At 38.2% G+C, this 15,785-nt stretch overlaps 1 protein-coding gene and 1 long non-coding RNA gene across 2 annotated transcripts in view; one reads left to right on the top strand and one right to left on the bottom strand.

Moving 5' to 3' along the window:
• Positions 1-625: 625 nt before the first annotated feature.
• On the bottom strand, positions 626-5,192 carry LOC134585831 (uncharacterized). The gene is made up of 2 exons (XR_010086548.1): positions 5,053-5,192; positions 626-2,577 (listed from the first exon to the last, which is right to left on the bottom strand). It is a non-coding gene; the product is annotated as an uncharacterized LOC134585831 (long non-coding RNA).
• A 10,368-nt stretch (positions 5,193-15,560) lies between these two features.
• Positions 15,561-15,785, top strand: part of MTRES1 (mitochondrial transcription rescue factor 1) — a 58,471-nt gene continuing 58,246 nt past the window's right edge. The window contains exon 1 of the mRNA XM_063441797.1: positions 15,561-15,741. Within this exon, the coding sequence (XP_063297867.1) occupies positions 15,561-15,741 (181 nt within the window). The remainder of the gene's footprint in view (positions 15,742-15,785) is intronic.

Raw genomic sequence — 15,785 nt, 5'->3', positions numbered from 1 at the left:
TACGACATTACTGAGAGTTTAAAGCATTCGTAGGCCACCTCTTGAACCTTCAATGTAGAGACTATTCCTTGTGCCAAAATTTCAAAAACAAGTGGAAATATCATTATCATTCAGTATAAAACATAATTTGATTTTAATTCCCAAGATTAATGCCTCATATGGCAATTATGTAATACCTGTATTATCGAGTAAAGGTCAGTAATATAAAGATGTGATAGCTGATCATTCAAAATGTGCCATACAATAATATACAACATGTAATAACAGCAATGCAGCTAATATACTTGTACAAAATATCCAAATTAAATATCTGAGAAAATAGATTATTTAAATGGTAATTTGCTTGTGTCTGAAAAATAAGGGTGTGCCATCAATATAAATTGGAATTTAAACATAAAGCTGATATTTTAATACGTAATGTGATAAACTCTATTATTACATTTTTAAAAAAAAAACAGATGGGTATATATTTTGTTTGTTAATTTTGTAAATTTATATATATATTTATAGAAATTAGATGTATAGATTAGATGTATATGTGTATAAGATGAAGACAAATAAAATAAACACATTTTGTTAATTTTCCTTAGGAAAAGCAAAGAGTAAATAATCTCTCACGCCATGATTGTTTTATCATTATAATTTTATTTGTTTAAATTAAAGTTACAAAAAAACTGATTATCTCTTACTGGGAGGCTCCACATGTCTCTATATATATTTCATAACACAGTCATTTCAACAGAACATCAAATTAAAGACCTACTGGTCAAGGTCAAGTGTCTGCTCTTCTATTCCTATGGACACCGGGGGTTTATTTACTACACAGTAACTTGCAATGAGCTGCCTAGTGCATTGAAATGCATATCCAGATCAGCTGGCTGGTTGGAATTTATTTAGTCAACATAACTGTTTTGACTTATGACTTAAAAGTAGGAAACCCACTCAATGACATTCACTGTTTAGCAAATAAACCCCCTCCTATATCACAGTGGAACAATAACCACTGTAATCGGCATTTTAGATAGCCATAACTGTATTACAGCACAGTCACTGCGTACACTGGAATATATTATTGTATAATATGTCTGAATTTGCCTAAAAAAAACTAAATACAAACACAAAGAGTGACACATTTCTGTATATCTATTATGTTTACACGTGTTAATCCTGAATGTGTACAACTCATTAATTCAGAGGAGATAAAATGAAATCCTAGGGTACACCCAATTGCGTACTTGACGTATTAATTCAAGAGATGTATTATTTTTCATGTATTCGTAAAAGTGTGTAGTAATGCACCTTTTGATTAAATGCATAAAAATATTCCGATTCTGTATTAATATAATCACTTCATTATATATCCACCCCTGGAAAAAAAATGCCATCCGTCACTTTACAAATATCCCTGTGTGAAAAAAAAAAATAAAGATTGTTGTGTTTTCTTATGTTTACTTCTTATGGTTTTATGTTGATTTTAATTTTTTGTTTGTTTGTTTTTTCCCCCAATGCAACAGTTTATTAAAAAAAATTACAATAAATGCCCCAAAGTAAGACATAATGCATTTGTGTAGTTAGGCTGCAAAACAGTTACAAACTTCAAAAAGGCAGTAAAAAGCCAATATAGAGTATAAAATCTATTATCCCATTTTTATTCTCGGGTGACACATAAAAAAGCAGTTTAAATGAGGAAGCAGGAACACCTGCCGCTGAGTATATTAATTCTCCAATCCTGCTTATATTTGTGCCTTTTTTCATAATAAAGTGATAAATGCAAATGGTTACCCTGAGGTACTGCAAATGCCAGTGGAATATCCCATTGAAAAATTTTGCAAAAATGCATTATGCTTATTAATGTATTTAACTAGATGCTTCTACGTGCATTACCTTAATTATATTGGCCTTACATAAACATGGATATATCTATTTGGTTGCCTAGAAGCAAAACAGTCTGTAAGTCTTTTGGTTTCTTAAAGGAGATATTTTGCTCCAATCTGCTCTACAGCAACCATGACGTGTTTAGCTCATCAATGATGTCCATGTAATGAGTGTTTTGTTTCATATTTGGAGAATGTCTTGTTTGCTTCCACTTAAGGAAATTGGTTTCTTGATTCACTTGCCACTGGGGCCTTCCTCCACTTTCCTGATGTGGTTGAGAGCCTATTCACATCATTCAGCCTAGGAAGCTTCAGTTTATTAGTCTCTCGGTCAGGATTGGTTGCGGAGGACACTTTCTGGGCAATAAAAAAATATTTGGTGCCTGTGTTTGTTAATGTTCCTCAATGACGTGTGTGGTAGCCTGGTCAGAGAGAGCAGATAAGAGCAGTGGTTGGATGGGGGCGAGTGCTAAAGCTGCCTTTAGGACACGGTCCTTTAACAGTAGAGATGTATAACAGAGATCGAGACGAGGCTGAGGAACAGGCTTGAAGATGCATACAAAGAATCTCCGTGAGAACGAGCTGTAGTAGTGTTCGTCGAGGTCGTAACAGGTGATACGCCACTGGCATTTGATACATGTGTACTGTTTGCCGTTGTTGAATCTGAAGCATTGGTCTTTACTAAAGTAGACTGACAGTGCACCTGAAACAAGAAACAAAAAAAAGAAGAAGAATAAATTAGTAGATTGAAAAACACATTCAGGATGAAATAAACTGTAGAAGAAGTTTAGTGTTAACATATTGTTAGGAAATGGGGGTATATATTAAACTATATTAGCTGTATTTGAGTAATTCCATTTGTATTATCATATGACTACATTATATTGAAATATTTTACTGTCATCTATCTAGAGACTGAAGATCAAAACACAAGTGTGTGTTCACCCGTCAATAGTTTTGTAAATATTAAATAACAGCGTTGCCCAGTAATGGTTTGCATTTATAATGTGAAGTACAAAACATGATATAGCTTTTTTCCACTTGACACGTCCGTATCTGTCTGCATTACACATATATCTGTCTGATTGTCGCCTTCTGTCTCTGTTATTCGATATATGTTTGTCTGTCTGTCTTTCAATCTGTCTGTCTAATCTCTAGTGTCTCTTATCAAAACTAAATTAAACTATCTCATTTATTATCAAGCAGAAGTAGTACCACTTACATGTCCGGTACCCAACTAGTTAATGCCACCTGAGAGCTTTGACTTTTAATAAAACCGGGAGCTACAGATATATGTCTGTTCTCTAATTACAAAGCTTTGCAATGGAACTTTCATCTATGGAAATTTCACAATGTACCCTATCTTTAAAGGAGAGAGAGCCCAAGAAAGATCTGTGTTTTCTCTTCTATAAACGTTTCATGGAAAGCTAAACTTTATTTATTAAATACCTTTGGCTATAATTCATGTTTACAAAAGAAAAAGGGTATAATTTTTTTTTTTTTTTTTTGTGAAGTCGTGTTTAACCTCTTTTGTGCTGTGATTGCTTCACATTTTTATTTTATTTTTTTGGCCTGTACTATTTTTTTTCTAATCAAAATGTACCTTTTAGTTTAAAAGGCATCCTTGTTTACATGACTGGTATACATTCCAGCCCCACAGACAATCTATATCGACAAACATTATACAACAGGAAACAATTAATCCTTAAAGTACTGTCCATGGTGTGATGATATCTTATTAAACTAATTTAATAAAATATTACACTTTTTGTTACATTGTGGTTCTTATTTGCTCCTTTTAGTAAGTCAATAGCTTCTGCGAATATTTATTTTTATAAATTTCTAGTTTGCACAAAATTTGTATTTTCCACATTTATTCTATACAATTTCATAATAAAATATCAGTTATGATTAACTTTGGCACCCTAGATGTATGTGAACTACATATCCCATGCTGCTCAGCATGATTTAGATGTAGTCAGCAAGCAAATGTAGTTTGGGTTTTCATGAACAATCTAAAATATGTTCAGCACCAACTTATATTTATATATGCGTTGAGTCCTTTTTATTTTTATGTTTTTGGTAATCAAAGTTTATTACATTTAGAAGTAGATCAACATAAATTAACACTGCACAGCATAAACATTACAAACAGTGTCAACATACAGTAGTGGTTCCTAATATTTTTTGTACCAAGGCACACTTCAGTGGGAGAACAGTTCCCAAGACACAGCTATTTTTCTGACAAACACTTTCTAAAACATTTAAGGACTGAATTCAACCTATCACAGCCTTGAGGTCTATGTGTTTAAGGCACACTTTGAGACACACCCTTATACCACAGCACACTGGTGAAAACCACTCGCATTACGCAGCTTATGGATGGTATGTGGTGATGGTCTGGATACAGGGTGGGTTCAGTTCAACACTACAGTATACAACTCATCTTTTATTCTACAAATGCATGCACTTGGAGGATCAGTTAGGTATTGTGTATAACGAAAGCTAAGATACTATACAAATGAAAAAAATACCCCCCAGTAAACCAACGCGTATCCCAAACGCTAAGATTGGAAACTGGTAATGATCAATTTAACAAATTTCTTATTTTTTCAGCTCTTTTTTTTATTTTATTTTATTAATAATATTTTTTCAATCAAAATATAATGGGTAATGCTAAACAGGTTCTCAATTTAGTGAATAATCCCAGTTGGTATCACTTCTTTAAAAAAAAAAAAAAAAAGGCTTGAATACAATGACAGTACAAAGAACATTCAAGTAAACTTTTATTTCTTTCTATCTATCTATCTTTCGAGTTCTGGGGTTCCCTATATATTGTGTACATACTGTGCTACAATAAAAAAAACACAAAAACAAAACAAAACACAAAGAACATTATAAATGTAGAGTCTCCAAAAAGTAAACACATTTATACATAAAAGGCAATTGTTTTAATGCTTTAGGTATCTCAGCAATTTCTGATCTATATTATAATTCGAATCTCCCATATATCACTGTGATTCTTCTAGATCACATACATACCTGTTTTCATATTTATGTAATGCAATTGCTTAAGAATAAAATACCTGATTTTACACAAGGTTAGAGATTGCCACATTGTCTTAGCTCACTCTTTCCAGTAAGAGATGAACTTTTCCTTCTGCACATATAAACTCACCTGGTCAGGTAACATTACAGCCAGCAGGATCAGTCCTAGACAGAATGTAACAATTTTACTCATGTTGCTTCCAGATGAATACGCTCTCTTCTCCAGTAAATGTCAGACAGTGCTGTGTTCAGTGCAATAGAGATGGGTGAATGATCAGTTTGGAGTTTTTATGTGCTATGCGGGAGATTTTAATACCCATGACGTCAACACAGGTCCACCCTCTCACGTCATCCCACCCCTCAACCCCCCCTTTCCCACCTACCACCTTTCTGAGCATGCTCCCCCTTCTCTGTTTAGTGCATCTTGTCTGTTTGTTTCCACGGCTTTCTATTTATGTGATACATTTTATATCTTCCTCAGAAAAGCAACAGGCAGCAAGCGGCAGCTCAGTGTTGCTAAACATTAATGCAGTTAATTTTTCACAGCCCCCCCAAGTGAAGATTTTCTTGTATGTCTGGTAATCCATTTGTTTAGTGTGTTTGCCTTTACCAAGCACACACTGCCTCTCTCTATTAGCAGGGAGCAAACATATAGTGTTAATTTCCAGCCAGCATCACTGTGCAAACTGCATTTTATCAATAGGATAGGGTATTTGTAAAATAAATACAAATGCTGATTTTAATGATATAATCTTTATGTGGGAGTGTTAATTGTCAGAATTTATTGTTTATGCAATTTATGTTTATCCCATTATATGTCTGTCTGTCCACCCATCCTGTTCAGCAAATATGAAGGCTCAGAAACATCAGTAATTCACTGTGTGAATTTTGTTCCAGTGTCTGGTGAATTAGACCTAGCCATATTTTGCACATACTGTGTTTTTCTCAAACCTAGGTCACAATAGTGTATTCCATCCTTATAAATGGTACTGCACACGTAACTTGGATGGACAACACACGAACACGCCCCATTGTCATCAGTGATTAATTACACACAGGCGATGTGAAAGGAAAAGAAAATGGCTGTACTGAGTGCAAAGATCATACAAGTACCGAAAAGTGAAAGAATGTTGTCATGTAATGTAAAAGAACATAAATTATGCTTGGCTGTCTACCATCTATCTATTGGCAGAATGTGGTCAATTCGATAAGGCGCAAGGGGCTGCAACCACGCCCAGTTTTAGCACAAAAAAAAAAAAAGGAACTGACTTGGAGAGAACTGATAATACTTGTGTTAGAACCAACGTTATAACTTTCGTGAGTTTATCTAAAGTTTCCTTCCCCTTTATTACTGTCTGGAGAGGATGCTGAGAGGCTGAACAATCATGTTGAGATCAGGGGGTTCCAGAACATAATCTCAGGAGGGATACTGGTAGATTATTTAAAGGAACAATCCAGGCATGATAACCACTACAGCCCTCTGAGAAGGGGGCAGGAGGGCCAGAGAGGGAGTGTTTTGTCAACACCGATGACAACAATGACAAGCAGTCATAGAGCCTGCTGAAGAGCTTTAGCATGAGAAAAAATCCCTGTATTTTTTCTGTGCAGCGCAAGTACATTTAATGACATGCAGCGGTGTATTTACAAAAGTGTCAAGTGGGACTTATTTGAGGACTTTTTTGTACCTTATTACTACTTTATTAGTGTACTTTTTATGCTTTTTACAATAAATAGTTATCTTTTATAGAATACATGTTTTTGTATCCTGTTCTGTATCCTGACTGCTACTTGGTTCTACTACATCCCTAGGTGGGGATAATACCACCCATGCTGAGATAACTAGAGAAGGCCTTTGCTCTGAAAATTGTAAGTCAATTACTTCTTTATATTTAAACTTACAGTACATACCACACTATCAGAGTTTCTCTCTGCTCTTTATTTTTACATATATCATCTACACCTGCATTTGCATCTGGAATACCAGCATCATCTACACCATTTTATATCCTTTGACGGGGATTATACCGTCCGTGCGCTACAAAGCAGAGCTCTTGTATAGCTCTTCTAAATGTGAGTGGTTCTCCTACAGCTATTAATTTAATATTTTTCACCTTGCCAAAATTGTACTCAGTGACCGATACACACAGACAGATACACACACACTGACAAACACAAATACACACTCACTGACAAAACATATACACACACTAACACACTCACTAGCAGACACACACTAACTCACTTGCGCGCGGCTCTTGACGTGCATGTGCATTCAGCCGATGACGACGGAAGGCGGAGGAGAGTCCCTAGCGCCCTAGCATCTTTTCGGGACTTTAAAGCCTCTTTTTCAAGTGTGGATGCATACCTCCTCAGATGCTATGCTAGTTTACAGGAAAACTGACTGCACAATCACTATGAACAGCATTCCCTACAGGATTTACCCGGCTATTGCTTGCTCCACTAATCTTTTTGTCAATAGCGCCACGTGTTAATGTGTCATTACCAAAAAAGAAATCACAGTGAAAAGAGTATTGAGGTTTTTATGCTGTGTTTTGGTATGAATCTCTTACTCAACCAAAATAAACAATTCTAATGTTGTTGTCGCTATACAGTGTTTCATGATGACTTGCCAAATGTAGTCCAAAGAATGACATTTTTCCAGGACTGAGCTAGGGTTTTTTTTTTTCTAAGTTGACTATTTTGGCCTACATTTTACAAATAAGCAATTTTTTTTCTTGCTATCATGCTATGCATGAGGACATCCAGTGTCAGCTAAAACCTCATAGGAAAGCATTGAACTAATGTATTCATATGGGGTTGTCCTACTGTGAGTGTGTTGCTCGCCACATATGTGCATTAGGTCCTTGGTGTCGGGGGTGGAGGTGCAGAGGCGGAACCTGTCCCAGCACAGAGGGACATTGGCGCTAGATTCAGGTTAAGTAACAAAACTTTCTGCGCTGCTGGGGGGAGGAGCGTGAGCGAGGGGAGCACTAAAGGGTACTATAGTGCTAGGAATACAATTTTGTATTACTAGCCTACAGTTTCCTTTTAAGCAAAGATTTGCCATTTTTAGTACAAGACAATTACTATAAGTTAGCGCTTAGTACAGGCAGCAATAACAACAAATCAAATTTACCCACACGGTCAGATGTGATACACAGTCAGATGGGCCAAGTAATCTTATATATCCCATTGTATGAGGTGGTATGACAGCACAGGAGGATTAACAAGCCTGGGCAATTGTACGTCTGGACCACCATTAGAGGCAGAATTATTCACATATTATCTTTGATATTTTAAATGCAGCTCAATGAGACGAATTTGCAAGGCAATTATCTGCCTCTTGAGTTTAGTCCACCGAGCTAAATAACCAAAAAGTAACAGGGTCAGTTGTCTGATTGACAGCCAGGTGGATGTAACCAGGTTAATTTATAAAAGTGCCAATTTCTGTTGAAATCTGCACTTTGTAAAATGAAAAAAAAAACAGGGCACACATCCTCACACATAAAACACCTCAGCAAGCTAAAGTGTTAAGGTTTTTGGAGTTCTCCTTTAAGATGGTGTAAAAAATAATTTGCTAAGATGTTTTATCCTTGTTTATTTTTTGGGATTAATTAGGAAGTAGGTTTGTATATAGTACTGTTTCAGATAATGTATTGAAAATAAATCACAGTGTATATCTGTTTATAATAATCCTGTTAAAATCTAACGTAGAAAAATATTTCTTCAAAGAAAGTTAAAATATTGGTGTTCATGTAAAAAAAAAGTTTTTAAAAAAAGAGTATATGCATGAATTGCAGAGTTAAATCATATACACATTTACACACACACACACACACACACACACACACATATAAAGAAAGGATGACTGCTGCTCTCATCACTCCCAGACAGCCAAATCCACCCTATAAAGACCATAAAACAATGGTTGGTGCTGTCTACAAGGAAACCCTTCCAGCCAGACAGTAATCAGCTATGCTCAAAGATAAGAAGGCAAGTGGGATATGTGATCTTCTACTGAGCCACTGATACTTTAACCTCTTAAGTGCCATATGTTACACTTTGTCTTAATGATCGTGAGCTCTTCTAAAGTCCTTGGGCCTGCTAGGGCTGCCCTATTGATTTATTATCAGCAGCAATGTACAGCCCTGCTGTCATTAACAGAGTTGTGGCTCCATTTTTAATTAGGTTCCGTAAAAGAACAGATTGTATGACAGCATAGACTGAGGCTTGAGGGTTTATAGAGGCTTTGCTGCATGGCAGAATGAGCAGTGACAAACAGTTTGAGTCTATGACGCAGTAACAACCTGGGCTCTCTAGATATGGCTGTCTCTAGATATGACTTGCCAAATGTAGTCCAAAGAATTAAATTTTTTCAGGACTGAGCTAGGGTTTTTTTTTTTTTAAGTTGACTATTTTGGCCTACATTTTACAAATAAGCAAATTTTTTTCTTGCTATCATGTTATGCATGAGGACATCCAGCGTCAGCTAAAACCTTATAGGAAAGCATTGAATGAATGTATTCATATGGGGTTGTCCTACTGTGAGTGTGTTGCTCGCCACATATGTGCATTATGTCCTTGGTGTCGGGGGTGGAGGTGACTGAGCAGTGACAAACAGTTTGAGTCTATGACGCAGTAACAACCTGGGCTCTCTAGATATGGCTGTCTGCCCAGAGGGATTCAGCTGTTTTGTTGTTGTTTTTTCTACATTTATGCATTTGAATTTCCATCACTGTTTTAATATCATATGTAATAAATGAATGAGATTTTAACTTTCTTGGAAGCAGCAGTTGACATGACTAGTGTCCTGAATTTTAAACCACAACCTTTATCAATAGACAATATTTCGGATTACTTTTTAAGCATGGATGCATTACTCTGACTACAGGGTACATTTTACATCATGCAGGTCAAGCAAACACATTCAAGGTTATTCGATTAAGTGAAAATGAAAAACCAATTTCCAAATTCAAGGTAAAAATAGCCAAATTGGAAACATTCTCTTAGTCAGCTATAGGGTACTTTGGACTTAAATTTGAAATCCACTTTGAATTCACTTTGAATTCTCACCTGATTTTCCAATACTGGAAATAGATTTAATTACATTTAGTCCTCTGTTACATAAATATGTTTTTCTACACAAGCTGACAGTACAAATATATAGTAAAAAAAAAAAATTGATTTTCTCTAAATAAAGTTTTCCTGGCACAATAAAAACACATTCACGGCTTTGCTGCTATAGTATACCTTTGCTTGTTTAGTGCAGTGCTGCCACCTAGTGGCTTCTATAGGGCACTGCTCTTTTCTCATTAATTCGGATAAAGTTTTTATATTTTTGATAGCTTTAGTAGAAGTGTTGTTAATACTTTACCCTACTTAACAGTAATCATATCACCCTCAGACCTTGTTAGAAATCAAACATGTGATTCTGAAGTATTTCAGCTGGAAACCTATCCACTGTATGTCAATACACAATACATGCTGTGGCACTCATACTGAAAAAGACCATTCAGCAGTTCTTTCATTTACACTCATGGCACTGAAAACAGCATGTAACATAATATATATATTGTTTTGTTCATTTTTTTAGTACAAAGAACATCCATGAGTTACATTACAAAATGTTCAAGCACTTACAGCAACAATATAGACGTTAATTATGTTGCATTTATTGTTATTGGTTGTAAGAGTAGAAAGTCTATGAAAAAATAATATATATACTTGTTAAAAAACTATGGAGTATGGCTGTGCTTTTATGGTGAATAGTTGATGTCCCATCGCTGCCCTCTCTCTGTAGATATATCATTAATATGAACAATTATTATTACGCACAATTATTAAATATATTGTTAAAACAGGGCCCCAAATGTTTACTCGCCCACTAGCCATTGATGAGCAGAAATACAACCAAAGTCAGAACAGTAGACATCAGCCAACTCTATACCTCACTACTAGTAACCAGGGATTCCTAAAATCGATGTTCACTTATCTGATACTATCCCTGTAACTTGTGGGGTTTGGAAATGGTTTATGTCAACTGCTTCAAGTTGTAGTAATAATAGTCCATTATTATCTCTTTCAAAACCACCTGTTGTGCTTAATATATTATTACAAATCTAAACTTACAGCTGTATTGACAGTCTCACAATTTGCTACCCAGCAATAGCAGTCTGTAAACTAGATAATAAACTGCCTGGGGCCCTGTCTGATCTTAATCCTTCTCTGGATATAAGAACACCTTCATGGCCGAGGTACAGCTTATTTTTTATTTCTTTTTTTGTCAATCTCTTTTTTATTCAGGTATCAAGGGAGCATACAAGGAAAATATAATATGCATTGGCAGTCAATAATAAACAACAACATTGGGTAAGTATTTTTTTGTTCAAATACATCACAGCAGTACAATATGAAAACAGCTGCCTGCACATATTAAAGCAAGTTAATGCAGTTTGAATGTATTAGTATGAGTCTACTAGAGCCCCCGACTAAGAATCGTGTGTGGTGCAGCCACTACATAGCAAGATATACACAATCAAACATTGCTTCAAAATAAAATAAAAAAACATGCTGGATCAGCCGATTAAAATCAAAAAGCGAAGCATACAATATAAAATAAAAATTAAGGACAGATGTCCATCCCGTGGAAAAAATGCTGGAACGTGTCCCCTATGAGTGGAGTCAGCTCAGATCTTCCAGTCTATGGGACAGCTGCAGAGCTCTCGGCTGGTAGACCCATGTGAACAGGTGTATGTTGCTTGTGAGTGCCAGTCGCAATCTTACTTGGCATTGCCGGGGGGACTCGACATGGTAGTGTATGCCATCTTGAGGGGCTTGTGTAAGCAAGGTCCTGGAACTCTGGGCCAAGGCCCACTGCTAAAACTCTAATGAGCTGTGTCTGGAGCCCGTTGGACTTTGCCGAATAAGAGGAGGACCAAGTAGACCTGTCAGTTGATGCTAAGGCCTTGGAGGCATTATGGCCTGACGAGGGCTAGGTGTTTGCTGCAGAGTTGCATGGGTGTTAGAGTCAGGCAACGAAGCATCTGCTTTCTTGCCTGTATCTGAGCTACAAATCGTGCGAAAATGCATTCTAGCTCTGACAGGATTGCTAAGATAGGGGTCACTGCTGACTCACTGACTCAGGGGGACTTTGGTTAAGTAGTGTGAGGTGGTGTCCTGGGACCGGGATTAAGAGGGGGGAGAGCTTAATAGTCGGAGTAAATCACCGAGTATGGTGTGACCACCTGGCCGCCTGGAAACCTGTGCCGACCGATGGGAGAAGGAGCAGCCATTTAAACTGGTTTGTGCCCTTTCTCCCGATTGGTCGGCGCGAGTTAAAGGGCTTAGCTTGTAACTCCTCCCCTCCCTGAGTGGAGATTGGTGCAAATTGTTTCATGCCCTTTCTCCTGATTGGCCACTGCATGGTATAGGCGCAACATTTTAATCCACTGGCCGAAACCAAGTGATTCTGTGCAGCTATTTTCGGGTATGTACAGAGCCTTAAGCCCAGACTTTGTATGACGATTTCTCGGGCTCTGTACATACGATAGCTCCACAATAAACAGGGATCATAGCTGGGACAAGGAGCTATTTGAGGATGTATGGCATGTGGGGGTGCATTACTGTATGGTGTGTATTTTGTTTTTTTTTGTGTGTTCAGCTTCCTGTGTCCGGGAGATACCATTATCTCCCAGACACAGCGACGCTGGGGTTGGCTTATGTTTTTTATTGCTGTAAATGGAGACCCCTCTGTGCATAAATACTGTGTATCTTGCCTGCAATAAACAGTTCTTGTTTACCCTTCACTAAGTCTCAACTAAGGTTTGGGTGATACCACGATTGCCCTCCTGCAAGCGGCTATAATTACTGGCTTGCAGCTATAATCACACCAGGGCTGGGCACAACTAGGAAGGGGCGTCCACAGGCGGTAGTAACCGATCCTCGAGAGGGTATACTGCCACAAGGACACTTCACACAATTACAAAACTAACAGTAGAAACAAGCACTATATTACTGTCAGGGTGGCGGTCTAAGGACCGGGACCCCTGTGCCTGATGTGGAAATTAGCGAAGTCTTCAGCGTGGAAGTGGACTATCAGGGCCTGGTGCAGGGCAACTACACGCCCCCTGGTGTTGAGCACCAGCATTTGTGCGGCCACATACCAGAACCCTGATGCAGCTTCAGCTGATCCCAGGAACTAGGAGCTTGATATGCAGACCTCCCAGGAACTGGATAGGGGGGCTCTGCTGCAGACATGTATCCAGTACAGAAACAAGGCAAGACTAGAACAGGCACCAAACATGAAAATAAGACAGAACTAGTAGAACCCAGAACCAGAGATGGATAGGAAGCAAAACCTAGAACATGTACACAATACATAAGGGAACATTAACTAAACAGGGGCAGGACAGGACAGGACAGGACTGTACATGTACTGGGATTACAAAATAAAACAAGACAAGATATAATAGGCAAAACAAGAGGAGAAATAACCAAGTACTATATATGAAAATCATGGTGATTTAGTTACATTATATGATCATACATTGCATAAGCCTGCCAACAACGCCAATGTTTTGACATTTAGAAATATGTCTCTTCTTACATTCCTTTTCTTGAACGCAAGCACGTATCCTCTACTGTATAAAGCTGATCTCCCCCAATTAGAGCTAGAAGCAATTCTTCTGGATTCACAACTATCACGTGTCGTGTGCCTTATTGCTTCTCCAAGCGCTTGAATTGATTTGGGTTCCCCTGAAAATAATTAAAGGATGATTTATCCTTGAGTAAGTAACAGCTATAAAAGCAACTGAATTTCCTGGATAAATCCATGACAGGTCTATAGTTGGGTGTAGACTCTTCCACTTCCAAACTGGACAGCAAAGCATCCTAATTAAGGAATAAATGGAACTCCCTTCCCTAAACTACCTAAATATATCACTTAATTTTAAGATAAATTATATATCTAATGCTTTGGGAGCTATTATAGTATGCACGTTATAGCATTAGGTGAAACTGGAGTGACAGTGTCTTGCGTTACCTGTTGTTATGATGTGTCACGTTGTAGTTTAGAAATTATCGGACTCTGGACTTATGTTACATGAAGAGACACATGTTATTGTAACAGTTGTTTTGTGACATTAAAATGTTTTGTTTTGTTAAAACAGTTTCTATTAAAGTAATAAGAAGCCACAGTTGACAGGTTTACAATATTTACATTGTGAGCGAAAAAGTGGAATAGTGCTTGATGGAAGATATATCAGGCCTTCTTTGTTAAACAGCAGCCAGATAATTTTTAGTTAAATGCCCCAGGGAGAGAGGTTAAAGTTTACAATATACATTGCTGATGCTCTACAAAACACGGGATGGGTCCCTGGGGCGGAGCATTTGGAGAGCAGGGTGGGCCAATGCTCCAACAGCACTAGTTGCTGTGTACTGACCAGAATTTGGATTTAGCTTCAGAATGAACTAATTGGCACTCACCTGTAGCTGGTCAATTAGCAGACAGGCCTTGAAAAGAAGAGAGAGAGAGAGAGAGAGAGAGAGAGAGAGAGAGAGAGAGAGAGAGAGAGAGAGAGAGAGAGAGAGAGAGAGAGAGAGAGAGAGAGAGAGAGAGAGAGAGAGAGAGAGAGAGAGAGAGAGAGAGAGAGAGAGAGAGAGAAAGAACAATGAACGAACGGACAACAATTGTGTTTATTGCAAATCCATTTTGGTGTTTTTTTTTAAATCGGTAAGTGGGAAAGCCACCCAATTACAGATAGTGATTTCTGTCTAGTAAGAGCTCAAGTAAGAGCAAGGATTTTTTGTTTGTTTATTATTATTTAAAGCACCTGTTTTTCTTATTCTTATACCCTAGAAGGCTGTGGTTACTGCAAGATCAGTGACAAAATCCTACCTGTAAAAGAGGTGGTTTGTTACCTATGGTGGAGAATGCAGGCAGCCACGTAAGCCTGAGGGTAGAAGTCATTTAAAGCTCAACATGGAGAATGTTATCAAGGCTCTGATCCAATCTACCTCTGTGCAACAGGAGGCTAACAGGAGAGCTGCACAAAACAGTGCAGCCCTGCAGCAACTGGTGCTGGCCCAGGCAGAGTGCGCGAAAGTCCTGGTGAAACAGATTGCTGTGACACAAGCAGAGATGTTTAAAGTAGCCCGTGAGGAGCAGCAAAAATTCACCCAGGGACTACAACAGGAAATCCTAGTTATCTCTGCAAAGCTGAATGGAGACCCTGATGGAAGATACCAGGGTCCAAAGGTGATTCGGGCGAGCCACTACCTTCAGAAAATGACTGCATCAGATGATGTTGAGGCTACCTTCTGGCATTTGAACGCACTTCTGAGAGGGAGGGATGGCCGGCTGATGAGTGGGCAAGCATACTGGCACCGTTCCTAAGTGGAGAGTCGCAGAAGGCATATTATGATCTAGAACCAGCGGATGCAAGTAACTACAGCAAACTGAAAGCTGAAATCTTGGCACGACTGGGTGTAATCTCTGCCGTACGTGCCCAAAGGTTCCACTCATGGTCATATTCTTCTGACAAAGCCGCGCGTTCCCAAATCTTTGACCTCATACACCTCGCACGGAAATGGCTACAACCTGAAATCCATTCAGCTAGCCACATTGTGGAAACATTAGTAATGGACCGGTTTTTGCGTGGTTTACCAGCTGCCCTGCATCGCTGGGTCTGCCAAAGTGATCCCCATACAGCTGATCAACTGATTGCCTTGGTGGAAAGATATGTGGCTGCAGGAGAACTGCTACGTCCTACTTCACAGGAAAAAACCCGCAATCCTAAGCCCCAAGGTTCTGCAAGACCTGGTAAGACTGTTCAAGGTTTAAGGGGAGCTGAAGAGCTGCAGCTC

Source organism: Pelobates fuscus, chromosome 2 (assembly GCF_036172605.1).
Source record: "Pelobates fuscus isolate aPelFus1 chromosome 2, aPelFus1.pri, whole genome shotgun sequence".
In the NCBI taxonomy this organism is placed as follows: Eukaryota; Metazoa; Chordata; class Amphibia; order Anura; family Pelobatidae; genus Pelobates; species Pelobates fuscus.
Note: the sequence above shows the minus strand (reverse complement) of the source record. Positions and strands in the feature narration are given on the sequence as shown.